This window comes from Crinia signifera, chromosome 2 (genome assembly GCF_055691185.1).
Source record: "Crinia signifera chromosome 2, ASM5569118v1, whole genome shotgun sequence".
NCBI lineage: Eukaryota > Metazoa > Chordata > Amphibia > Anura > Myobatrachidae > Crinia > Crinia signifera.
Genome location: NC_139218.1, coordinates 145,614,592 through 145,641,467, shown reverse-complemented (window position 1 = coordinate 145,641,467; position 26,876 = coordinate 145,614,592). Strand labels below are relative to the sequence as shown.

The following is a 26,876-nucleotide window of genomic DNA, read 5'->3' as shown; positions in this document are numbered from 1 at the left end:
AATATATTCCCTGCTTTGTTTCTTTTATGTGGTTCTGATGCTGAATACATAGCCACACCACTTTTCTTTTGTGTAGGGCAGTGGTTCTCAAACTCAGTCCTGAAGACCCCCACACAGTTCATGTTTTCTAGGTTACCCGTCAGGTGCATTCATTACTCACGGACACACTTTAAAAGATGCACAGGTGGAGCTAAGTATTTCCCTTGTGATTCTGTGTGGAGACCTAGAAAACGTGCACTGTGTGGGGACCGAGGTTGACAACCACTGGTCTAGGGGATAAATTGTGACTGAACCTCTAGTAATCTTGGGTTATAGGTCACCACAAGTGCATGGCCTCATGTCTACAGGAGGTAAAGTGTATTCCATGGTGCCAGTACTGGGTGACTCAGGAAGGGATGCTACATCCCATGCCCTTTCTAGATACACCCAGCTGCTGCTCATAGATGACATCTAATGCTGTGTACGTAGAAATGGGGGAGAAGGGCACTATCCGCAATCTATAGGCCACCAGGCATGGGGCAGGATTTAGACAGGAGCCTATTGCTTGATGTCACTAAAATGGCTTTAAAGGGAGAGTTCATAATCATGGGAGACTTTTTAATCTACCTGATGTGAATTGGAAGGAGTCTTTTGCAAGATCAACTACAGGTGGCACATTTCTAAATTCCCTACAGGGAGCATCTTTCAAGCAATTGGTGAGGGAGCCTACTCGCAAGACTCAATATTGGATTTAATACTCACAAATGGTGACAAGATATCAGACATATATATGTGGGTGAGAACCTAGGATCCAGTGATCATCAAGCAGTATGGTTTTGTATCAAGGCAGGATCCAACTCCAGTCTCACAAAAACTAAGGTGTTGGATTTTAGGAAGGCTGACTTTGCAAAAATGGGGAGATGTTTAAGCGATTCATGAGCGGATTGGAGGAACTTGAAATGAGTGCAGGAGAGGTGGAAAAAATTAAAAAGTGCAATACTAAAGGCAACAGACCTTTTTGTATCAAAAGGGTTAAAAGTACCAGGAAAAGGAAGCCAGTGTGGTTTACTAAAGAGGTATCAACTAGTGATTGTCTTAAGAACATACAAGCAGACTCAAAGAAGTTTATCTTGCCAGATGCAAGGAGGCTAAGAAAGTGATCAGGCGTGCCAAGGCACAAGCTGAGGAGAAAATGTCTCCGCCAGTCTATAAAGGAAGCAAAACTTTTTTTAAGTTTTTATAAGTGAAAGGAGAAAGTCAAATGGAGGAATAATAAGACTTCGGACAGACACTGAGAATTTGGTGGAGGGAGACAAGGCAATTGCAGATCATCTAAATAATTATTTTTGCTCCGTATTCACTATAGAAGGAGATGGGAAGGGACCACAGTTAAGTTGCAAGGACATTCATAAAAATAATGTTAAATGGAAGTACATTTACTAAGGAGAAAGTCCTAACAGAACTCTCAAGACTGAAAGTGGATAAATCAATGGGGCCAGACGGAATACATCCAAGGATACTAAAAGATGTGCTGGTAGCTCATTTAACAGATTTATTTAACCAGTCAATAGATATAGGTGGAGTTCCAGAGAACTGGGAAAGAGCAAATGTAGTTCCACTGCACAAAAGCGGAAGCAAAGAAGCAAGTAACTACAGACCAGTGAGCCTTACATCAGTAGTAGGGAATTTAATGGAAACACTATTAAAAGAAAGAATAGTGGAATATCTTAAACAACTTACAGGATCCAAAACAGCATGGTTTTACTACAGGGAGATCATGCCAAACAAATCTTATTGACTTTTTTGACTCAGTGACCAAAATAATAGAGGAAGGGGGGGCTGTAGATGTGGCATATCTAGACATTTGACACTGTCCCACATCTCAGACTGCTAAATAGACTGCTAAATAAACTTGAAAGTGTGGGATTGGATTATAAAACAATAAAATGGATAAGCACCTGGTTGCAGGATAGGAAACAGACAGTTCTAGTAAATGGAGTGCATTCTATGAAGGGACATGTTACCAGTGGAGTACCCCACGGATCTGTACTTGGACAAGTGCTCTTTAATATCTTTGTTAGTGACATTGCAAATGGTATTGAAGGGAAAGTATGCCTTTTTGCAGATGACACAAAGATATGCAACAGAGTAGACACACCAGGAGGGGTAAATCAAATGACTGATTATCTAGGTAAACTTGAGAACTGGTCAAGAGCATGGCAACTACAGTTTAATGCAAAAAAATGCAAAATTATGAACTTGGGACTTAAAAACACCAAATCTCAATATAGTATCAAGGGTACTATAATGGAAACTGCTGAGGAGGAAAGGGATGTAGGAGTCACTATTTCAAATGACTTTAAGGCAGGAAATCAATGTAGCAAAGCAATGAGGAAGGCTAGTGAGATGCTTGGTTGCATAGGGAGAGGAATCGGTAGCAGAAAAAAAGAAGTAATAATGCCACTTTATAGGTCATTGGTACGGCCTCATCTGGAATACTGTGTCCAGTTCTGGAGACCATATCTTCAGAAGGATATAAATACATTAGAGTGTACAAAGAAGGGCAAAAAAATTGGTGCATGGCCTACATCACAAAACTTACCTGGAAAGACTAAAAGATCTAAACATGTATAGTTTGGAGCAGAGAAGGGAAAGCGTGGACGTGATAGAAATATTCAAATATATCAAGGGTTTTAACATAGTACAGGAGGGAAATTTCTTCAAAGGAAAACAAGTAATAAAACACGAGGACATGCACTGAAACTGGAGGGAGGTAGGTTCAGGGGAAATGTTAGAAAAAATAACTTCGCAGAAAGGGTAGTGGATACGTGGAATAGCTTCCCATCAGAGGTGGTAGAGGCTAAGACAGTAGAATAATTTAAACATGCTTGGGATAGGCATATGAATATCCTTACAAAGAAATAAGGCTCAAAAAGGGTTGAGATTACCTTAAGGATAAAAAAGGGGCAGACTAGATAAGCCAAATGGTTCTTATCTGCCGTCAAAATTCTATGTTTCTATGTACACTTGGTGCGATTCTGACTAACTTTCTATTTGATTTTTGGCTAGTCAAAACAGAATAGAAAGTTAGTCAGAATCGAACAGTATGAAGCCGTATTCGTTCTAGATTAGATTCTGATGCGCATGCGCAGACCCACAGGATCAGAATTGAAAGCAGAAAAACTGCATGCTAGCCTATTTTTCTCCTAGAAAATGTTGCTCAATGCATCATGGCCCCTCCCTCCCTGCAGCCATTGCCGTCACCCTGCTGGATCCTGGCAGTTGCCGATAATCGAAGTGATATCAGCAGTCGCCAGATCGCACCAGATCTTTGGATCTGAGAATTTTCTTATGTCCACTTAAATACTAATGTATTCTCAGGCAGCTAATGGGAGGGTATTGAGAGAGAGAGAGAGAGAGAGAGAGAGGGAGAGAGAGAAGCTTGAGGATGAGTAGTTGTTGTGTGGTTTTTTTGTTTTCTTTAGTTTAATATGACCTATTCGCCTTACGCTTTCATGCAGACAGGTAGAGTACTTCAGAATTTAGAGTTCTCCATATTTTAAAAGGGGTGGGGGGTTTGAAAAATTAGATTTTTTTTTCTTATTTTTTTTTAGTATGTTAAGTTTGTAACAAGTGAATGTGTTGTATCCTCTTACATTCTTACACGTGGCTGTTAAGTATCATATTATTTATGGCTGTTTTTATGTACTTGTTATATAGCAAGCTTGACACCACGTTCTAATGGCAGTGATTGTGGCTATTCATCTAGCATGGAGGGTAGTGAATCGGGCTCTCAAGAGGGATCAGACGTGGCATGCACTGAAGGAATTTGTAACCATGATGATACAGGTATTCACAGTAGCTTTGGATCTTGGTTTACCTTTGCCTCTTTTATTTTATAATATGTTTGTGGTTTACCCTGTGTGGTTTTTTTTTTTTTTTTTTATAGGGGAATATTTGTGTGTTAACTGTGATAAAGAGGAAGAAGGCTATAGTTGTGTAGAATGTTGGGCCAATTCCTCAAAAGACAACCTGAAGGGAAAAAAGAAGAAGAAGAAGTATAAATGTGAAAACGAGAATGTGAGTTAAAAGTAGTAATGCATTTACAGTAGGTACTTCACATGTAGTATAAAAGCAAACTACAGAACTAACAAACATGACCATTCATTTGAACATTTACAAATTGCAAAAATATGATGTCTCTATCCTGACGTAACATTTGCTTTTTTACACTGCAAAAGGAGGACGTATTCTTAAAATGGCAGACTATTATAATATACTATATTGTATATTAGTTAAAACACCTTTTTAATGTTTTACTTAATCTTTAAACTAAAGAAAAAGGATAGCAGTTATCATCTTAATTGTATGTATATGTGTAAATTTTATATATAATTTTTCTTTTTTAATGTGTAAAGTCTCTAAAACAGGCATCCTGTAGTCAAGAAACCTCAAGCAGTGTGCATGGTGACCAGTCCAAAAATGGGAAGGTTGACGGCTGCTGTTCTTCCATGGAAAGCACTGGACAGTCATGGGCAGATCACAGAAGCGGAATATTAAAATGTTTAGGCTCGGCACAACCCACACACCGTTCTGTAGGTGGAAAAGAGACGAAGAGCTTAAAAGAACTTCTGGTTAGTGTCTCTACAAAAAAATGCTGGTTTATAATCACAGTATAAAGTTTTTTTTATTTACTTAACACCATCAGGTGCTAGAAAAAAAAACCTTGGGTACCATGTGATGCGATGGCATCCAATCACACAAGTGTATGGGCTACATAACATCGGTAGAGGGCAGAATTTAATGATATGTAATATATGGACCCATACCTTCACAGATCATAATTTTAAGAAATGTCTTTATAGTGTTTCACTGTATCTAAAGGGAGATTTTTAATAGCTATTTAAAATCTCCTAGAAAGTTAGCCAAAATCTCCCAGTTTTCTACTGCCGCTATGTCAGTATCTCTTTGCATAGATTGACTGTGCAGGCAAGGCTATTTTGACTAGATCAGAGACTATCATTAATTAGACAAAATTGCTTAGTTAAAATTTCTAGTGTATCTAGTCAAAATTGTCCCTTAGCCAATATCTCACTGTTTGTACAGGGCTTAAGAGGAAATTATTTTTTTGTAGAGTCCATCCATCTGGAAAATCTAAAGAGTATAAAAACGGTCATAACAATTACCCCTATTTTCTAAGATCAGAGGATTAAAGGTTGGTATTCCAAATTGTTTCATGTTAAAAACTTGCCTGGCATGGTAACAACAGATGTGACTTTAAGATTGTGATTTTTCTGATACGGTTGCATCTGGTGTGACCTGGGAAACACCCATTGGGTGACTGCCTACAGACAATCTTCCTGGACCCACCAAGGTCTGCACTGTTGGGTACAATGTTGGAGGTTGCACTGGTCATGTGTAGCTGCATAGAGGAGAGCTGCTGCCACAGAAATGTAATATAACAAAATATCCAGTTAAGAGGTGAACTTTTTTTTATTTTATTTTTTTTCCTCTTGTTGACTGAAGACACATGTGCAATCAGCAAAGATTTCCTCAGCCTTTGTTAATGCATGTGTTTAAAATGAGAAAATTCTAAATGCCCAAAAAATCTATGACCTCATGATAGAAAATCTGAGAAACATCCTATATCCACCTTTCAACATCTCTATGCATCTAGAATAGATGTTATTTGTAAGCAGTTATGAAGAATTTGACAAAGATGAATTAGTGAGAACTGCAGTTTTATGGACATTATCCATGTGGTGTTTGTGGCTACAAAGGGGGGGGGATTTTTTTTTTTTTTTCTGCATTAATATCTACACTGCTAAATCAAATGTTATGTTTCTGATGTCCACTGCTCTAGGGGATATTGTTACAGACGTTAAGTTTTTTTTATAAGTGGAGAGGTTGGCCATAGCGGGAAACTGATCAGCAGCTATTATGCTTTAGAAGATCATTTTTATAATTATAATTTTATTTATATAGTGCTTCTCTCCCATAGGACTCAGTCGCTTAAAATACATCAAAAACATGGTACATTGAACAAAGGCATTAGATTGCATGAAAAACAGAAAATTAAGGTCTTAACGTAGAGAGCACATTAAGCATACTGCTGGGTTGGTGCAGACATTTTGGCTAATAACTTCTCTGGGTTATATATTCCAACCATAAAAGGTGCCAGGCGCAGCAGCCATCTTGGGCGCACAACTTAGGTTTACCTTGGGAGAACTAGGTCACGCCCAGAAGAGAACACAAAATAGGTGGCGTCCCAGTGCTATTGTCCCATTGTAACCGTCGGTTCCATGTGTTTTTCATCCTATCCACAGGCATACCAAATAAGGCAGTTATTCTGGGTGCACTACGATGGCTATCCTGTAGGAGATAAGCCACACATACGCAATGCACATTTGGAAAAACTGATTTGTAATAGTATGATAAATTCTGCATTAATAGATCAACAAGAAGTACACTCTAGCACCCTGCAACTCCCAAAACTCTACCCCCCGCTGTTTTGCTACAAAGTAAGGAGAGTCGGGGAGACTAATTTTAGTGAGGGTAAAATCGGCTCTTTTCACAATTTCCACGCATTTCTTTTTGTTTGTTTCCTTGTGAAAGCCACCGTATCTGATATTTTGCAACCCATTTACAATAAATACATTTGACTGATATTAAACAACCTATAATTGTTTCATTTTCAGGATGAATCTGAATGCACTTCAGAAGAAGAGGATGGTCTATCTCAAGATGAAATACAGGCTTTTATGGCAAATAACCAGTCATTTTACAGCAACCGGCAACAATTCAGGCTGTATCTGAAGGAAAAGTTTAACAAGTACTGTCTTTTACATGATCACAGGAATCCTCTTTGTAGTAGCTGGTTGGTTACAGCTGGAGCAATTTAAACAAAATAAACTACTGCTGTCTTTCTTTGAAACAATCAGAATGACTACTGCACCTTTTCTGTCTGTCAACATTAAACTTTTACCAAATTTTGTCCCCTCCTTTTTTTTTTTTTCAATAGGGAAGAGGTTTAGCACGTTTTTGTTTACTTTTGGACTGTAATTCCTATGACTCATCCACGCTTCTCCCCTCACTCCAGTTTTATTTTTGTTAATTTCAGAATGGTAAACCTACACATGCTTTAAAACCTTTAGTACCATAAGTAATATTGTAATGGTAATTTTGTACAAAATGGAAATACGACTAGGATTTAGCTAAATTAGACCTCCACTTGCTAAATGTTTTGGATTTGATCATGTAAAAGTGCAATGTGCAGAACTGAAAAAAATAAAGAATATTTATTAATATGCAAATTAAGAGTTGGCTTAATTTATGGTTTCAGTCTTTTTAAATTTACTTTTGAAACTGTACAAAACCGTTATGAAGGAATATTGCACAAACTAGAAGTTAATTTTGGCTGATAAGTAAGAAAACAATCTTCCAATACAGGAGATGCAAGAGAGCATGTGTGGCTTCTAAATATTTCTAGCTAGATTTTGAAAAGGCCACCCCCACCTCCACTGTCCGGACTTCCTTTAAAATGTCTTATTGTTGGATGTACTTCTTACATAACATGTATACCCAAACCCAGACAGATGTGTGTATGTAGAAATGTGATTTGTTTTTCACATCTCTGAACTAAAGAGCATCTAGTTCTTGCATTACTTCTACGAACCGTAAGGCCACCCCAAGATTCAGCAGCTTGTAGAAAAGCATTCAGCATTGAAGTTGTATCCATAAGTAATGCAATTTCGCACTTAGTACTCAACCCATGTAGCAATCTGACACTCTGTAAGGTAGCTTGGGAAAGTATGGCATGAGATGAATCGGCAAAGAGTTCTCCCCCAAATCATTGAAAAAAAAATCTTGGGGAAATGTTCAGAAATATCTTACAACCAAAATGATCAAAATGAATATCCTACCTACTACACCATTTACATATAAGGGAGGATTAATAGTACAGGGGTTTGTGTACTAAAGTGATTTCAGGTTGGTTTGCAAAAGCTGGTTTATTAGACAAAATCATGTACACTGAAGGAGGGGCTGATGTAACATGTGCAGAGTTACATTTGTTATTGTGTTTATGTGCAGGGAAAATACTGACTGCTTTATTCTTAAACTGAAAATAAGATTTCAGTTTGAACACACCCCACCCAAATGTAACTCTCAGTTACATCTGCCCCACCTGCAGTGCACATGGTTTTGTCCATTAAAGAGGGCGTTTGCTCCTGATATACCTCTGACTAGTATACTTCACATGCAACCCTCTGAATTCCCCTCCATGGTGTCTCACAACCTATTATTGACTAGTACATGTACCTCCTGGAGACGGTTTCACTCCAGAATGGGAGTCTCTGCTCATAACTCAATATTTTTCCCTCTCATGCACGATGGCAATTTCCAAACGCCACATACTGCAGCTTTGTCACCTTACAAACCTGGCAAAAAGGTAAGCTCTGTATAGATAGATAGATAGATAGATAGATAGATAGATCTCAAATCCTGGACCCAGACTCACTGACAGTGGTTTCCTACAGCCGCCTTATGGAACTATTTCCCCGTCTTCCTATTCCCGTTTTTCTTTATCAAATGAGTTATGTTATTAAAATACTGACTGAGCGGACTGATGCAGACAAGACTCCAGGTGTTTGATGGTGTTACGGCACTGTTCGGGAAGGAGCTGTTCAATTTCCCTAATCTATATACTTTAGACACCCTATCAATTTCGAAACACTTCAATCCGGTATTGTGAAATTGAAGTTTGATTTTCCTCTAATTCCCATTAAATCAATACTTACTGCTTTTGTGAAGCTCCATAAGCTTTTAGTCTTTGCGTCATGTGCAGAGATGACATACCAACTTCTACACAAGTCCTATATTACCCCCAGGGTGCGGTGTATCATCAGATTCAGTTTGCTTTAAATGACAAGCAGGTCTCTACCACTGTATGTGGAGTTGTCCAGTGGTGTCCAGTTTCTGGTCATTGGTTCAAAATTACATATTCTTTGCCTGAATGGGCACTTTGGGACATTTATCGGTACTCTTTACCTAGAACGGCGGGCATCGCATGCCATTATAATGGCATGTGATGCCCGCGATTTTACATAGAAATGCATGGTAAAATGTAAATCGCGTCGGTCGCATCACATGCGACCAAAAAAATCTCATGCGACCAACGCGATTACCGCGATTTTACATAGGAAACAATGTTAAATGGCCCAATTGACCCGATTTTACATAGGGAACAATGTTAAATGGCCCACAGACCCCAAATAGCCACCCTGAAGTGTGAAATGCCCCCCCCCCCCAATTGTTAACGCCACCCCATGATCAACGACAACCCGAAGCGTGGCGAGCGCAGCGGTACGCGTCCTCCGACCTTTTCATACCCCCACTATCCACGTCGGCGTGGAGTTGAGAATAGAAAGTGTGGCGAGCCACCGAGCCTGAAGCGTGGCGAGCGGACGCGGATACCTTCACAGGTATGCGCGTCCCCTCGCGGGGCTCGCTGCGCTCGCCACACATCGGGCTCGGTGGCTCGCTGTGCTCGCCACACTTTCTATTCTCAACTCCATGCCGACGTGGAGAGTGGGGGTATGAAAAGGTCGAAGGACACGTGCCGCCGCCGCTCGCCACCCTTCGGGTTGATCGTGGGGTGGCGTTAACAATTGGGGGGGCCATTTCACACTTCAGGGTGGCTATTTGTGGTCTGTGGGCCATTTAACATTGTTCCCTATGTAAAATCGGGTCAATTGGGCCATTTAACATTGTTCCCTATGTAAAATCGCGTCGATCGCATGCGATGCGACCGACGCGATTTTTTTTTACCTTGCAATGCCTAAGATCAAAATCGTGGGCGCTGTTCTAGGTAAAGAGTACCCATTTATCTACCTTCTTGTCACAGGCCTCCCATGGGACACCGCTGCCTGATGGCAAAAATAGTGTCAGGAAGGAAGACTATATTGTCCCAATCGATCTCTATTGATACTCTTACTGTTGCTTTGCTGATGCCCTGTGTCATTTATTTATTTAACATGGACTGTTTTTTTTTTAACATATGGTTGCCATATATACAAACCCAGCCTTCTGCACAGAAAGATACTCTCCGCAAAGCAGCAAGGCTTACTTCTTTGGGTGTGGTATGGGGCTCCGACAGTCGGGATCCCGACTGCCCATACTCAGACACCATGGCGAGCGCAAAAAAGCCCCTTGCGGGCACGGTGACTCGCTACGCGAGCCACCTAATCTATTCTCCCTCTATGGGGGTCGTGGACCCCCACGAGGGAAAGTAGCGGGTGGCCGTCGGGCACCCGGATGTCAGTGTTTTGACAGTCGGGATCTAGTTAGGAGGGATGTCATGCCCAATAGGTACAAACATATACAAAGTTGTGACTGCTAGAAATTCTTGAATATTAGTACATAAGCATACTGTATGTGAAAAATCTAATTTCTCCTCCCAGCAGCAGGGGACACTGCAGTCTACACGTGTGGGATAGTGTTTGTGCATTGGAGGAGTCGGCACTTTAAGAAATTTGAATACAGCTGGCTCCTCCCCCCGCTATCCCCCAGCAGACTCCAGTCTTAGAAAAAGTGCCCGGAGGAGTCGGACTCCTGGGCTATGTCTCCTAAGGAGACTAGGCTTTTTGTTTCCTTTTTATTTATTTTTTATTTATACTTGGACACAGACAGGCTGGGAATGCCTGTCTGCGACGTGGGACCCTGGAGGGACATGGTCGGGCCTGCATGCAGCCTCCCTCCACTGTCCAGCCACCGGAGCCTCCGTTCCGGGGACCCGCCCGCAGCTGCATGCGGTGTGCGTCGCGGGTCCTGGGCTATCTCCCCCGAACTCCAGGGACGCCGGTGACAAGTAAGGGCGCTGTGCGCCAGACAGGGGGCGGCCATTAAGCGCGATGGTCGGTGGCAGAGAGAGAGCTGAGTCGCGGTGGTGACGTCAGCGCACCCTCCAGTATGCCGGCTGTTTGGGGCGGGCTTGGATTTCGCGCCTCAGCGTAAGAGAGGAGGGCGGAGCTTGCTTCTCTCTCTTCTCTCTGAGCTTTTGAGCTGTGAGGTGGCTTTTGCGGTGCTCTCTCTCTCTGCAGTTTGCTGTACAAAACGGGACCTCTGTTACCTGTGCAGCTCAGCGCTCCCCAGCGGACTACAGGGACACTGTAAGTCTTAAGGGGTACATTACACACACAAGATTCGGGGGTTATTAATTGGCTCCTCTTCCCCTGTAACTTGCCAGACTTCAGGGCTACTTTACTGGGTATTTCCCTGCTGTTGGGCTGTATTTTGGGGTGTTTCTTGTGTGACTGGTGTTGTGTGTCTGTCAGTATTGTTACATTTACTGGGCAGGATGGCAGGAAAAGCAACTTCATCTAAGGCTGCTTTGAAGGTTTATTCCTGCAAGAGCTGTAAGCAGCAATACACACAACATGTTAGAGGGTGTTCCCTCTGTGAGATTTGCTATAAGGCTTCTCAAATTACTGCTGCTCCTGCAGCACCTGTGCAGGCAGCTGCTGTGTCCTCAGAGGTGCTGCAATCATTGCTGTCTAATCTGAATGCTGAAATGGCTGCCTCTAGGAAGGATAGAGAGGTGTTTCAGACTCAGCTTTCTAGATTGACCTCTGCAGAGCCTGCTTGGGCTCAATCCTTAATTCAGTCAGTGGACTCTTTAACTCAGTCTATGGCAGGTCCTGCTAAGAGACCTTCGGCTGCTGCTGTAATTAAAAGAAAGGCTATGCCCTCTCTGTTTTTGGCTGATGATTCAGACCATGAGGATTATATTATAGAGGAAGGAGAGGTTCTTCCCCCTGTGGAGGATATCCAACCCTTGGATGTATGGGAGGATGAATCACAGGGTGTGGAGGGGCTTATTAGAGCTGTTAGGTCCACTCTGAAATTAAAGCAGCCTGAGGTTACTCCCCAGGTGTCCATTTTTGGACGCTCTCAAAGACAGGAGTTGTGTTTTCCGGATTCGGAGGAATTAGACTCTCCTCTCCTCTCTATATGGAAGTGTCCGGATAGGAAATTCCAGGTGTCAGCGCGGCTAAGGACACTATATCCATTCTCTCCTGAATCCAGGGCCAAGTGGGAGACTCCTCCCACTCCGGATATCTCGCTATCCAGGCTATCTAAGCGAGCCACTCTGCCTGTCCCCGGGGTGGCCTCTTTGAAAGAGGCGCAGGATAGGCGTTTAGATTGCTCACTAAAGACCATTTATTCCACGGCAGGGGTCCTTTTGCGTCCTGCTTTGGCCTCTGCTTGGGTGGCCAGGGCTTTGGAGCAATGGGCTGCTGAGCTTGTGGCTGGTCTGGAGCAAAATATGCCTGTGGCAGATTTGTTGCCTATGGCGGAAGGCATCAGGGATGCTTCAACTTACATAGGTGAGGCAGCGGCAGACATTTCGACTCTAGGAGCCAGAATTTCTGCGTCAGCTGTGGTGGCCAGACGGTCGGTCTGGTTGAGGTCATGGCAGGCTGAGGCTGAAATTAAAAAAGCCGTTGAAGCCTTGCCGTTCACAGGGGATATGCTTTTCGGGCCAGAGCTCGATAAACTTATCTCCCAGGCCACGGGGGGTAAGTCTACATTCTTACCTACAGCCGCTCCTCCACCTAAGAGGCGGTCCCTCACTCAGTCCTTTCGGTCCTTTCGAGGCTCCTCTGCCTTTAGAGGCAGGCCCAGAGGAGGTTTTACGGCCTTTAGAGGTCGCAGAGGTAGAGGGGCGGGAACAGCAGCGGCCGCTGCTGCCCCAGCACGTCGCCAGGAGCCCAAGGCTTCTGACAAGACCGTGGCATGACGGTCTTCCGGCTCTAGTGGGAGAATCCAGGGTGGGCGCTCGTCTGTTGTTGTTCCCTCAGGTTTGGAAGACTCACTGCAGGGACGAGTGGGTCTTGCAAATTATTACACAGGGATACAGACTTCAATTTTCAGCGCCACCTCCAGTAATATTCTTTCCAATGGGCCTTCCAAAGCTGGATCAGACAAGAAAGGCCTTACAGGATTCAGTTCAAAAGCTTTTGGACGCTTCTGTAATAATACCGGTGCCAGAACATCAGAGGGGACAGGGGTTTTACTCCAATGTGTTCGTAGTCCCCAAACCGGACGGCTCCGTAAGGCCTATCCTTAACCTCAAGGATTTAAATCAATACATCTGTTACAACAGGTTCAAGATGGAGTCCATACGGTCCGTGATTGCATCACTGGAACCGGGAGAATATCTTATGTCGCTAGACATAAAGGACGCCTATTTGCACGTCCCTATTTGGGAACCTCACCAGAGGTTTCTAAGGTTCGCAATGCAGGCTTCTCATTTCCAGTTCAGGGCTTTGCCCTTCGGCCTGTCGTCCGCTCCCAGGGTCTTTACCAAGATCATGGCCTGCATGGTGGCGGTACTCAGGTTACAGGGGATAACGATCATCCCGTACCTGGACGATCTCTTGATAAAGGCTTCTTCTCAGGACAAATTGATAGCAGACGCTCTGGCCACATGTTCTTTTCTGGTCCAAAATGGTTGGATCTTGAACTTCGGCAAATCTCAGCTCAATCCAACACAGAGGCTTCAATTTCTGGGCCTTATTCTGGATACGGCGCAGGAGGCGGTTTTTCTTCCAATGGACAAGATCGCGGCGCTGCAGTCAAAGGTACGACAGGTCCTAGCTCCCGGCAGAGTTTCGATCCTGTTGTGCACCAAGATGCTGGGGATGATGGTAGCCTCTTTCGAGGCAATCTCGTACGGCAGATTTCATACCAGAACGTTCCAATGGAACCTACTGTCACAGTGGTCAGGGTCGCATCTACAGATACACGGGAAGATTACCCTGTCAAGAGCAGCTCGTCAGTCACTTCAATGGTGGCTTCACACTCCCAATTTACTCCAGGGCCGGAGTTTCAGTCCATGCAGTTGGACGATACTGACCACCGACGCCAGCCTCAGGGGCTGGGGAGCTTTTGTTCTCAACCAGACTTTTCAGGGGCGGTGGTCGGCCCAGGAAGCAAGTCTTCCGATAAATGTCCTGGAATTAAGAGCAATCAGGTTGGCTTTGGGTCAGGCACACAACTTGCTCAGGGGACGTCCGGTAAGAGTCCAGTCGGACAATGCTACTGCGGTCGCATACATAAATCGACAGGGAGGAACCAAAAGTCGTGCGGCCATGCGCGAGGTGCGTCCTATCTTGGAATGGGCCGAGGCGTTTGTCCCCCGATTCTCTGCGGTGTTTCTGCCGGGCGTGGAGAATTGGCAGGCGGATTATCTGAGCAGACAGGACTTCCACCCGGGAGAGTGGGTCCTTCATCCGGAGGTTTTTCATCAGTTGACGGTCCGGTGGGGCATGCCTCAGATGGATTTGATGGCCTCCAGGTTGAATCGGAAGGTACCTCGGTATTGTGCCAGGTCTCGGGATCCGGAAGCTCTGGCGGGGGATGCATTCTCCATCCCATGGGATTTCCAGCTGATATATGCGTTTCCGCCGTTTCCACTCATAGCAAGAGTGCTCAAGCGCATAAAAAGAGGGTCCGCTTCAGTAATTCTGATTGCCCCGGACTGGCCGAGACGGGCCTGGTATTCGGACCTCAAGCTTCTTCAAGCGGATGTGCAGTGGCGTCTCCCACTCAGACAGGATCTTCTACAACAAGGACCATTCATCTACCCCGGCTTAGAGTCTCTACGTTTAACGGCGTGGCTGTTGAAGCCGACTTGTTAAGGAGACGTGGAATACCGCAGTCTGTAGTTCCAACTATGCTGAAGGCTAGGAAGGAGGTGACCGCTTCTCATTATCACAGGATTTGGAAATCCTACATAGCCTGATGCGAAGCTAGATCAGTACCAAGGGCAGTGTTTCATCTTTCCCGTTTGTTGGAGTTCTTACAATCGGGTTTAGAGAAGGGTCTCAGACTGGCGTCTTTGAAGGTCCAGGTGTCTGCCCTATCAGTGTTTTTTCACTGAAGGCTGGCTCTAATTCCGGAGGTACAGACCTTCTTAAAAGGGGTTGTTCGTATACAGTCTCCCTTCGTTCCGCCTTCAGAGCCATGGGATTTGGAGTTGGTTCTGAAATTCCTAAGATCTGATACTTTTGAGCCCTTAGATTCGGTGGATCTAAGGTTCTTGACGTGGAAGACGGTCATGTTGATGGCGCTGGCTTCGGCCCGCCGGGTGTCGGAGCTTGGGGCTCTTTCCTGTCGTTCCCCGTTTCTGGTTTTCCACAAGGACAGGGCGGAACTCAGAACTCGCCAGGGTTTCCTTCCGAAGGTGGTTTCGTCGTTCCACGTGAACCAGCCTATTGTGGTTCCAGCCCTTTCACGAGATATGAAGTCCTTGGACGTGGTGCGCGCTCTGCGTATCTACGTTTCCAGAACGGCATCGTGGAGAAAGACAGATAGTCTTTTCGTGTTGTATGGAGCAGGAAAGAAGGGTTGGCCGGCATCCAAGCAGACGCTGGCTAGGTGGTTGTGCCTCACAATCAAGGAGGCCTACGCTAGGGCTAACCAAGTCCTCCCTTTAGGGATTTCCGCCCATTCAACAAGGGCCGTAAGCACATCGTGGGCTGCGGCCAGAGGTGTTTCGCTCACACAGGTTTGTAGGGCGGCCACTTGGGTGGGTGCTAGCACCTTCGCCAAGTTCTATAAGTTTGACAGCTTTGCCAGTGAGGAGGCATCATTCGGCAGAGCTGTTTTGCAGGATTCTCAGTGCTCTCCCTCCCGGGTTTAGTGCTTTGGTACTATCCCACACGTGTAGACTGCAGTGTCCCCTGCTGCTGGGAGGAGAAATAAGGAATTTGGTACTTACCGGTAATTCCCTTTCTCCGAGGCAGCAGGGGACACTGCACGCCCTCCCAGCGCTTTATTCCTGCCATCTTACAAGTTGTTTTACTTTAACATTGAATGTTTGCAGATTGCAGGTTGTGAGTTCTTGTTATGAGTTATTCTTGCTAATCTTTTCTCTTCTGCGAAGTGTCTCCTCTGTTCCAGGGATCGAGCCCTGGCCCCTATCCTCTCTCGGTCACAGTTTCTAAGACTGGAGTCTGCTGGGGGATAGCGGGGGGAGGAGCCAGCTGTATTCAAATTTCTTAAAGTGCCGACTCCTCCAATGCACCCACACTATCCCACACGTGTAGACTGCAGTGTCCCCTGCTGCCTCGGAGAAAGGGAATTACCGGTAAGTACCAAATTCCTTATTTCTCTTTCAATTATCCTTGTGACACAGCTCACATTGGGATGTAGGAGGGTCCATCTGAGCCAGGCACCTATTCTAAACCTTTTCAGAGAGGCAGGCTCCTCCTTTCCGCATCCCATCATGCCTCAGTTCATTTTAGGTCCCCACAGGAGTGGGTGCTATGCTGAACGGGCTGCTGATGCAGCCACAAAGAGAGTTAGCTAGGTGTTTATTTTTTATTTAATTTTTTTACACTTAGGTAGGCGCAGTGTGAGGATTCTATAAGGATCCTCACACAGAGTGCAGCAGGGGCTGACAGAAGCATGTCCGGTCAGCACCCTGTGTGCAGAGAGATGCAGTCTGGTCTCTGCACAGCGATTTTAATTTCTCTGCAGGGAAGTTTCCTGGGCCCTGGGGGACTCAAGAACCGGCTCCCTGCAGGGGGGTATCGTGGGTGACTGAGTTCCTCCGCGATGGCGGCCGCCATCTTGGTTGTGGCTTACATTGCAGCCTGGAAAATGGGCGATTCCAAGTGATCCCCAGCCGAGGGGAGTCACTTGAAAGAGGAGAGATCTCATGCCAGGAGTGGTTACAGGAGGTAGATGGCGCCAAAGAGCCACAGACCCCACTGTAGCAGGGACTTTTGGCCTCTTCCTGCACTCTGTGTTTGGTGCCTTTTGGAAGCACTGGCTGTGCGGAGCTGAAGGGAGGATTCCTTACAGTGATTGATTTCTCCTGGGCATCGCTACCTCCGCTGACCAGAGAGGGTCCCCGGCAGACAGATAAGTACTGGCATACATTGTTTTGGTACTGTCGCCTGACATTTTTGCACTGTTGGTATGGGGGAGGGAGCCCTTATAACATTGCCAAATTGTGGGCTTTCTTTAACCCCTGAAGAGATGACTCAAGGGGATATTTGCCTTGTATGTGTGGCTGGGCCCAGAGGAGCACAAGCTCAGGAGTTGATACAGCCTGAACCTGCGTGGGCTGCGGCCCTGGGCAGGTCTGTTACTGCTTTAGTACAGGTTTTGAATAAACAGAGGGATGAGCTTGTTAATTATCCTAGGCCATTGTCATCCTCTCAGCAATCTTCTGGCTCTTTTTCTTTAACCCAAACGGAGCCTGCCTTTCTGCAGGTGATGCAGGATACTGCTCAGGGCATAGGTAGACTAAATACCTTTATGGTAATGGAGCAGTTTTCAAAGGAGCCTGAGACAGCCTCTAGACTTCCCATAGCTCCTCCTGTCTTATATAAGGATTCAGAGGAGGAAGGAGAATGCCAGGAAGAAATATCTTAGGACCAGAGGAATGATGTGGAAAGTTCTGTCCCTGGTGTTGATTTAATTCCGGCTGTTAAGGCTTTGAATTTGTCTGGGGAAAATAAAACCCCGGCACGGAGTTTTCAAAAGACAAAGGAGAGAGGCAGTTACTTTTCCCTTGGATGAGGGTTTACAGGACCTGCTAGTAGGGGCTTGGAAAAGCCCGATAAGAGACTCCAAATGCCAAAAAGGTTCTTAAACCTATATCCCATGCCAAAGGAGCATGTCAAATTATGGGAAAAAGTTCCCTTGGTAGACACTCCAGTAGCTAGGTTATCAAAAGCTACCGTGTTGCCGGTGCAGGGCGGTGCAACGTTCAGGGACCATGTGGACAAAAAGTTAGAGGGTTGTCTTAAAGCAATTTTTGAAGGTGTGGGTTATACCCTTAGGCCATTGATTGCTTCTGCATGGGTGTTCAAAGCTATTATTGTTTGGGCATATTCCATGTGTGGTATGTTGCAACCTGTTTCAGAGGTTTTTGCTCTAGCTGAAAAGTTAAGAGCAGCGTCAGAATACAATTCGGAGGCTATTACTATGGCGTCCAAGGTTTCAGCAGTTTCTGTGAATGCGCGGAGAGCATTGTGGCTCAGGGCATGGGATGCAGACAATGAGTCCAAAAAGTCTTTAGAGGCGTTGGCTTTTAAAGGTGATTTATTGTTTGGTTCAGAGTTAGAAGCCATTATTAAACAGGCTACGGGTGGGGAAAGTACTTTTCTTCCCACACCAGCAGCAAAACAGCATTTCAGACTTTCTGTCTTTCGCTCGTCCTTTTGGCACTCCGTCAGAGGAGGTGCTTCATTTAAGGAACAGTCCAGTAGAGGACGTTTTCAGATGGGAAAAGAGAAAGCCAGGATCCTTGGGTTCTCAATGTGGAATCCCAAGGTTACAGGATAAACCTGAAGGGAGTTCGTCCAAGAAGGTTTCTGCCTGCACCTTTGCCCAGAGAGGCTTGCATCAGAACAGCCCTTTTGGGGGCAGGGCAGTCTCTCCTACAAAAAGGCATGGTGATCCCTGTACCGTGAGAGGAAAGAAAGAGGGGGTTTTACTCCATTCTATTCTTAGTACGCAAACCAGACAACTCATTCAGACCAATTCTGAATTTGAAGTCGTTAAATCTGCATTTATGGGTGGATCAGTTCAGGATGGAATCTCTGAGGTCGGTTCTGCTGAGCCTAGAACCAGGAGAATTTCTAGCATCTGTGGACATCCTGGACGCATATTTACACGTTCCTATCTGCGCAGATCATCAGTCTCTACTGCGATTTGCGATAGGGGATCTGCATCTACAGTTTCAGGCACTACCCTATGGGCTGGCCACCGCCCCAAGAGTGTTTACGAAAATAATGGCGGTAATGACAGCAGTACTCCGACAAAAAGGAATAGTGGTTATTCCTTATTTGGACGATCTTCTGTTCAAGGCGGAGTCTGCAGAAAGATTGCAACAGGACCTCTCAGAGGCTATTCAGTTTTTGCAAAATCACAGCTGGATCCTGAACCTGCAGAAGTCTCAGCTGTGTCCTTCTCAGAGAATTAAATTTTTGGGCGTTATACTGGATACCCACTTACATCGAGTGTTTCTGCCGGAATTGAAGGAAAAGTATATTTGTCAACTAGTTTGTCAAATCCTGGGGCTGCAGGAACCTTTGGTTTGGCAGTGCCTAAAGTTGTTAGGAAAGATGGTGGCTACTTTCGAGACCCTGCAATATGCCATATTTCATTCTCGAATGTTTCATATTGGCGAGTTGGTCAGGAAAACACCAAGACAATGAAGACAGAGAAAGTGGTCTTGACACCAGAGACGGGTTGCTCTAAAGTGGTGGATGGATGTGGACTCTCTCCAGTGGGGCCGATCTCTCCAGTCTTGGGAGTGGCTGGTGGTCACCACAGATGCCAGTCTCGGGCTGGGGCGCAGTGACCCTGGATTTGAGATTACGAGGCCTGTGGTCCAGGGAGGAGTCGATTCTTCCAATAAATGTATTGGAATTAAGGGCAGTATGGAACACTTTTTATGCCAGGTGGAGGAGAGGCTGAAAGGTTCTCCCATCCATATTTAGTCGGACAATGCCACGGCTGTAGCATATTTGAATCATCAAGGGGGCACGTGCAGCAAGATGGCAATGCTGGAAGTGTCTTGGATTCTTTGTTGGGCAGAAGACAATGTCCCAGCTCTGTCGGCAGTGTTTATTCCGGCAGTCAAAAATGTGGAAGCAGACTTCCTAAGCAGGGAGGAGCTGCTAGAAGGGGAATGGGCACTGAATCCTCAGGTGTTCCAGGAGATTGTGCACCTTTGGGGTCTGCCGGAAGTGGATTTGAAGGTTCAATTGTCAGGTACTGAGGTTCGGTTCCAGGACCAGGGATCCACTGGCGTGGGCGGTGGATGCAATGACGATACCTTGGACCGTCAAGTTGGTTTACATGTTTCCTCCATTCCAAATGATTGCCCGGTTGTTGAAGAGTGTGAGATCCCAGGGGACTCCGGTCATCTTGATACCTCCGGATTGGCCAAGGAGATCTTGGTACTCCAACATTCTGAGGTTATCAGTGGCGTCAACCTCTACACCCAGACCTGTTAAGACAAGGTCCATTCTTTCATCAGGACCTAGGTTGGCTAAATTTGACGGCATGGCTCTTGAAACCTCCATCTTAAAGAAGGGGTTTTCGGATGCCGTGATTACTACTATGATTAAGGCAAGAAAGCCGGTGTCTTCGGCAAATTGTTATCGAGTGTGGAAAACATATATTAGGTGGTGTGAGAGACAGAAGGCTCACACTTCCAGGTTTAAGGTTTCCAGGTTACTGGAATTTTTACAGGACGGATTTTCTTCGGGACTGAGTCTATAGTCCTTGAAGGTTCAGATTTCGGTTTTGTCCATATTCTTCCAAAAGAAAGTGGCATTAATCCTGGAGGTACAGACTTTTTTGCAAGGAGTTATGAGATTGAAACCTCCTTATAAACAGCCTGTGGCACCATGGGACTTGTCTCTGGTGCTGGCGGTGCTTCAAAAACCTCCTTTTGAACCAATGAAGTCAGCTGACTTAAAATTTCTCACGTGGAAATTGACCTTTTTACTGGCCATCGCCTCAGCTAGGTGAGTTTCTGAGTTAGGAGCATTGTCGTGTAAGCCTCCATTTTTGATTTTTGGATGTTGTTCGCGCTTTGCGCATCTATGTGGACAGGGTGAAGGATGTCCGTAAAATGGATTCTTTATTGGTTTTGTATGATGTACATAAAAAAGGTTGGCCTGCTTCTAAACAGACCATTGCTAGGTGGTTGAGGTCAGTGATTGCATTTGCATACTCTAAGGTTGGCAGACCAGTGCCTGCTAGGATAAACGCTCATACCACCAGGTCGGTTGCTGCCTCTTTGGCAGTGCACCATGGGGCTACGGCTGAACAAGTATGCAGGGCTGCCACTTGGTCAATTGATCACACTTTTACCAAATTTTATAGGTTCCATGAGTTTGCGTCGGAGGATGCATCATTCGCGTGAGCAGTGATGAGAACTGCAAACCTGAGCGTACCCTCCCAAAGGACCAGCTCTTGAACGTCTCAATGTGAGCTGTGTCACCAGGATAATTGAAAGAGAAAAGGGGATTTTTGTAAGAACTTACCGTTCAAATCCCTTTCTCTGATATTATCCTGGTGACACAGCGATCCCTCCCATATGCTTAGTAAGTAAGACCATTTCATGTGTTGTCATGTTATATTGGTTATGTTGTAAAAAATGTATTGTGCATATTATATGTTCAGGCGTTGTACTGAGTTCATGTATCCTAGTGTGCTCTGGAAGTTGAACTGAGGCTTGATGGGATGCGGAAGGGAGGAGCCTGCCTCTCTGAAAAGGTTTAGCATAGGTGCCTGGCTCCGATGGACCCTCCTACATCCTAAAGAAGAGCTGTGTCACCAGGATAATATCCCTTTTTAATATTTTAAAAGATATATATATATAGTCACCACATGAAGATGGAATAGTCACCTACATAATTGTGTTTTCAGCTATGTTGCTGTATGAAATATAAGGGGAAATTTAGTAAAGGAAATTTGTAAAAAAAATAGGTCTATTTGTATCCAGAAATACACTTATTTTTGACATTTACTATCCCGAAAATATGGCAATTCGTATATGTATTGATAGCACATCAATACGAATACGAATTGCCGTATTTTCGGGATAGTAAATGTCAAAAATAAGTGTATTTCTGAATACAAATAGACCTATTTTTTACAAATTTCCTTTAGTAAATTTTCCCCATAGTGTCTGTTCCTACGAAGCCTTTTGGTAGATGGTAAATCAGCAGAGTCCGTTAAAGTCTCTTCCCAGAAATGTATACATTACATCCAGTTCTTTTTAGAAGTGACTTCCCTGGAGTCAATTGCAATGTCTCAAATTGGGGGCTTCAAATGGGTGCAGGGTCTCAAACGGGGTGACGAAATGCTTCATAATGTTATAGTTTCTGGTGGTGCTTGAAGCTGTGAAGATGGCACACTTATTTTTACACTTATACTGTGTACACACGGTGAGATTTGACATTAGATTTTGGACTATATAGTCAAAATTGCATGCAGATCGTACAGGTTTTTTACCTTGCGATCCCGATGCCAGCTCCCGTGGCAGCACAAATCGAAACCCAGATAGACAGGGCAGCAATGACTATATAGTGCAAATCTAATGCAGATTGTATGAATTGTATGTAAATAGTACAGAGTTAGCAAAGATTGCATAGCACTCGAATCTGAAATCGAATAGCAAGACAATCTCACCATTACACAGGTAAATCAAAGTGACGTTTCAAGGCTGGTCCAGTTAAACATAGGTAAAAGCATTCAATGGTATATTTATTTACAGTTTCTTATATAGCGCAGCATATTCCAAGATTGTGTTGGGTAATCACCTAACACGTTTCACTGCATGCGCATTTGATCACTTGATTTGCTACTCAGTGTACTCTGAATGAAGCACTTAGTACAGACCATTTAGTTCTCTGTGGGTCTTCTTGAGAGAGGAGGATAGTTTGGTGTTACCCATAAATTGTATTACTAAGTAACAGATCTGGGAGGAGTGTCCTTTTTAAAAGGACCGCTTACTTCAGTTTTCTTCTCTGTAAGGAGAGAGATACACAAATTTTCAATAAACTGAGTCATCACTAAATATATCCAAATGTTTGAAAATGACATTAAACGCATGTGGTGCATCTTCTGAGAATAGTAAGTTTTAATTTGCATACATTTAAATAGAGGACTATTTTAATGTCTCAGTTTCTGAGAAGTACCTTTCAATGCTTTTTTTAAACCATGTATATGCAAGGACAGTGGGCATTGTAGAAGACCTCTATTGATCTGGGTCAGAAAGCATTTCATTAACCCTGTTCTTTGCTGACAGTTGCTTGTAAAAAACTAAAAAACTAAAAATAAAAAACTAATGGCAGGATGGATCTAGTCTAGAAGGTTCCAGCACCTTTTTCATAAGATAAGGCCTTCTCTTAATGGCCCTTATTCTGGTTGGTGCGGTCGAGCCGCATATGCGGCTCCGACCGCACCAGACGAATCCCCGCCTACAAGACGGATCGGCACGGCCGTCCGTACACGGACGGCTGCCGATCCGCATAAAAATGGTGGAGGCGTACGCCTCCACCATGGTGGGAGCTGCCCCCTGCATTCGATGGTCGTCGACCATCGAAGGCAGGTCCGCACGCCGCGGCAGCTCCCGCAAGCTGAGACCACACGGACAATCGTCCGTGTGGTAGCTTGTATGGGGGCTGAAAGCTGACATCCGGCGACGTCAGCTTTCCGCCCCCATGAGTTGCGTCATGGCCTCATTACCATGCATACGCCCCGCGTTTGCATGGGAACGCCCATGAAACGCGGGGCGTACACATAGGGAAATGAGGGCATGATGCCTCTCACGCCCCTATACGCCCCCTTTGCGGCGGACGAAATACGTCTGCGGCGAAGGGGGCTGCACATGCGCAGATTGACCTCTGCGCATGTGCAGAGTAAAAACATCGGCGGTACGGCCGCACGCGGGCCGTACCGTCCGAATTAGAATAAGGGCCAATGTGTAGACAGGTGGGGGGGGGGGGGTCAGTAAAGTGCAATAACTGCCAACAGCTTGGGTCACCAATGTTGCAGATGCACATGGTTGGCTGCTTGGTCTGTGTTCCCAGTTTAGTTTATAATAGTGGTTGCTACAATAGATAAAGAAAAAGTAAATCCAGGCACAAAGTGTATCAGAGCAAATGAAGGTTTTTACTCCAGCATAACATCAAAAATGCAGTCTAAAAAGCACAGCTGCAAAATACAAGCTCACATCTATACTTCTTCACACCAAAATCCATTTACAGCTTGCGCTTCCAGAGCCACAAGTAATTTGTTATATTAAACGATAAACAAAAGGTCACATCTTTGGGTTCTTCCATTGATTAGTCCACAAAAGGCATAATCGGTAGCTGGTTGGATGGCAGTCTAGTCTTTTGACCACATTGATGACACTGGATAGAGGCCCGCCCAAATGAATGCATTAATCTTACACGATACACTTTCCTATTACTTCTAACTAGCTGTTTATATATATATATATATATATATATATATATATATATAAAGAAAAAGGAACAGAGTGCGCTTATAGGTGAAGGTACACAACTTATTCCTCACTTTTGTTTAAAACATTTATTCAAAAAAAGCCTTAACAATTCGGCTCATATAAAATACATAAATACATATGGTCATTTTGAAGATAACTATTAACGTAATGTACAATTTTTCCAATTATATATATATATATATATATATATATATATATATATATAACTTTAATACTGAACAAGCTGTCATACTATAACTCACTACATCATTTGTACAATGGAATAAGAAATACAGTAATACCAAACATGACTATGCTAATCTATCTATGAGTAATCATATATTCATCTTAGATTATCTGTGTCTTCTCATTAAACTCATGAAACCCCCACATTTTCTTTGTTTGAATACAGGACATACACAGGGCAGTATCTGCTGACACAATCCGGGGCTGTCACCGGCATCTGTGGTCAGTGGATGCCGGCCTGATAGGGTTAAACTGACATTCCTAACATTGCTTAATACAGGAGAACTACAAGTGCCAGCAGACCTCCCCCGCATGCTGGGACTTGGAGAACCACAAGTCCCAGCATGTGGGGCATTAATGAGCCCGCTGGGACTTGTACTCCACCTGTAAAAAGAATGTTAAAAGAAAACACACACACAGAAAAGTAAAACTTTATTACATACACATACACACAGCTAACTTTTACACCAACATACTTACCGCACCAGGGTCCATCGCTGGTCTCCCTCCTGCATAGCTGGCTCCCCCCACACTGACAGCAGGGCCAACCGGCTTTCTCCGATGGAGCTAACAGAGGCTGAGAGCGTGATTGGGCGATGCGTCTCCATGGAGACGCATAGCTCAGCCCTGATTGGCTGAGCTATGCGTCTCCATGGAGACACACAAGCCGAAGACGCTCTCAGCCTCTGTTGCGCTGGGACAGTGCGACAGAAGCTGTTAGCTCCATCGGAGAAAGCCGGTTGTCCCCGCTGTCAGTGCGGGGGGGAGCCGGCAATGCAGGAGGGAGACCAGCGATGGACCCTGGTGCGGTAAGTATGTTGGTGTAAAAGTTAGCTGTGTGTATGTGTATGTAATAAAGTTTTACTTTTCTGTGTGTGTGTGTTTTCTTTTAACATTCTTTACAGGTGGACTACAAGTCCCAGCGGGCCCATTAATGCCCCGCATGCTGGGATTTGTGGTTCTCCAAGTCCCAGCATGCGGGGGAGGTCTGCTGGCACTTGTTCTCCTGTATTAAGCAATGTTAGGAGTGTCAGTTTAACCCTATCAGGCCGGCGTCCGCTGGCCACGGACGCCTGTGACAGCCCCGGGCTTCAGTCCCGGATGGGTGAAGCCTGGGGGGGGGTCCCCACTCCCCCAGGTACCCCATCCAAGGCTGACCAGCCACGGTGCTCATGTTTTGGCCGGGGGACCTTATCTAAAAAGTGTCCCCGGGCTGTGGCATGACACCGAGGGCTGTTGGAGCCCGGTGCTGGTTTAAAAATACGGGGGACCCCCAGATATTTTGGCCCCCGTATTTTTGGAACCAGGACCGGTCCAAGAGTCCTGGGCTGGTTTCAGAAATACGGGGGACCCCTACGCTTTTTGTCCCCCGTATTTTTGGAACCAGGTCCGGTTCAATGAGCCCGGGGCTGGTTATGTACAGGAGGGGGGACCTCACGCCATTTCTTTTTTTTAATCACAAAATCGCACATTTTACCAAAATCGCACCTTTTCATGACAAAAAAAATCGCACTTTTTCATGGCTAAAATCGCCCTATATCGCACTTTTCATGCCGGAATACGCACCTTATTAAATTGGCAAATTCGCAGCAAAAATGATAGTGGGGGTATGAACAGGTCAGGGGGGCCTGCAACGCGGCCCCTCGCGGGGCTCGTTGCGCTCGCCCCGCTTCGGACTGGTGTGGATATTGGGGGTTTGAAAAGGAGGCTCTCCCTGAAGCAGACATGGGCAGGGTTGCCTTACCCTGCCGCAATAATTACTGAGACCCAGGAGCATCTGAGACGCATCTGCGACTCAGACAGCAGGAGCGCCTCTCCGCCGGCATCTGGCGGTTACCAGCGCTGTGTGAGAGGCGCTCACTAGGCTTGCCATGGACACCAGGGACAGAGCCGGGCTACCGCGGAGTCACTACGTTGGGCTGCCGCGGAGTCACTACGCTAAGTACACTATGCAGCCGTTGGGCTACGCTGACAGCGTAGCTTAGCCTACACTGAAAACGTAGCGTCAGTGGCGTAACTATAAATTTTGCTCCCCCCAGCCAAAATATTTTCAGGCGCCCCCCACGTACTGTCCCTTATACATTAGGCAATACATCTTAATGTCACGTACACTATATGATACACACTGTAATTCCACTCACACTATACACCCCACAACATAATGTACCTTACACTATACACTCTATGGTTAGGGTTATAGGCTGCGGTGTGTGTGTGTGTGTGTAAGGTTAGTGTTATAGGCTGCGGTGTGTGTGTGTGTGTGTAAGGTTAGTGTTATAGGCTGCGGTGTGTGTGTGTGTTTAAGGTTAGGGTTGTGGGATGTGGGATGTGTGTTGTGCATGTAAGGTTAATGTTATAGGCTGCGGTGTGTGTGTGTGTAAGGTTAGGGCTGTGGGATGCGTGGTATGATGGTTAGTGTTATAGGCTGTGGTGTGTGTGTATGATTAGTGTTATAGGTTGCGGTGTGTGTATGGTTAGGGTTATAGGTTGCGGGGTGCGTGCTTGTATGGTTAGGGTTATAGGCTGTGGTGTGTGTATGGTTAGGGTTATAGGCTGTGGTGTGTGTGTGTATGGTTAGGGTTATAGTCTGTGGTGTGTA

General features: G+C 45.2%; 1 protein-coding gene across 5 annotated transcripts in view; it reads left to right on the top strand.

Annotated features, from left to right (window-relative positions):
- Positions 1 to 7,292, top strand: part of GGNBP2 (gametogenetin binding protein 2) — a 42,843-nt gene extending 35,551 nt beyond the window's left edge. For 2 of the 5 annotated variants that reach the window (XM_083173091.1, XM_083173090.1), the window contains exons 10-13: positions 3,700 to 3,828; positions 3,929 to 4,059; positions 4,398 to 4,613; positions 6,678 to 7,292. In XM_083173091.1, the coding sequence (XP_083029217.1) occupies positions 3,700 to 3,828; positions 3,929 to 4,059; positions 4,398 to 4,613; positions 6,678 to 6,881 (680 nt within the window). In that variant the 3' untranslated portion in view covers positions 6,882 to 7,292. The remainder of the gene's footprint in view (positions 1 to 3,699; positions 3,829 to 3,928; positions 4,060 to 4,397; positions 4,614 to 6,677) is intronic. The other 3 variants (XM_083173094.1, XM_083173093.1, XM_083173092.1) reach the window with 3 other exon arrangements.
- Positions 7,293 to 26,876: the final 19,584 nt, after the last annotated feature.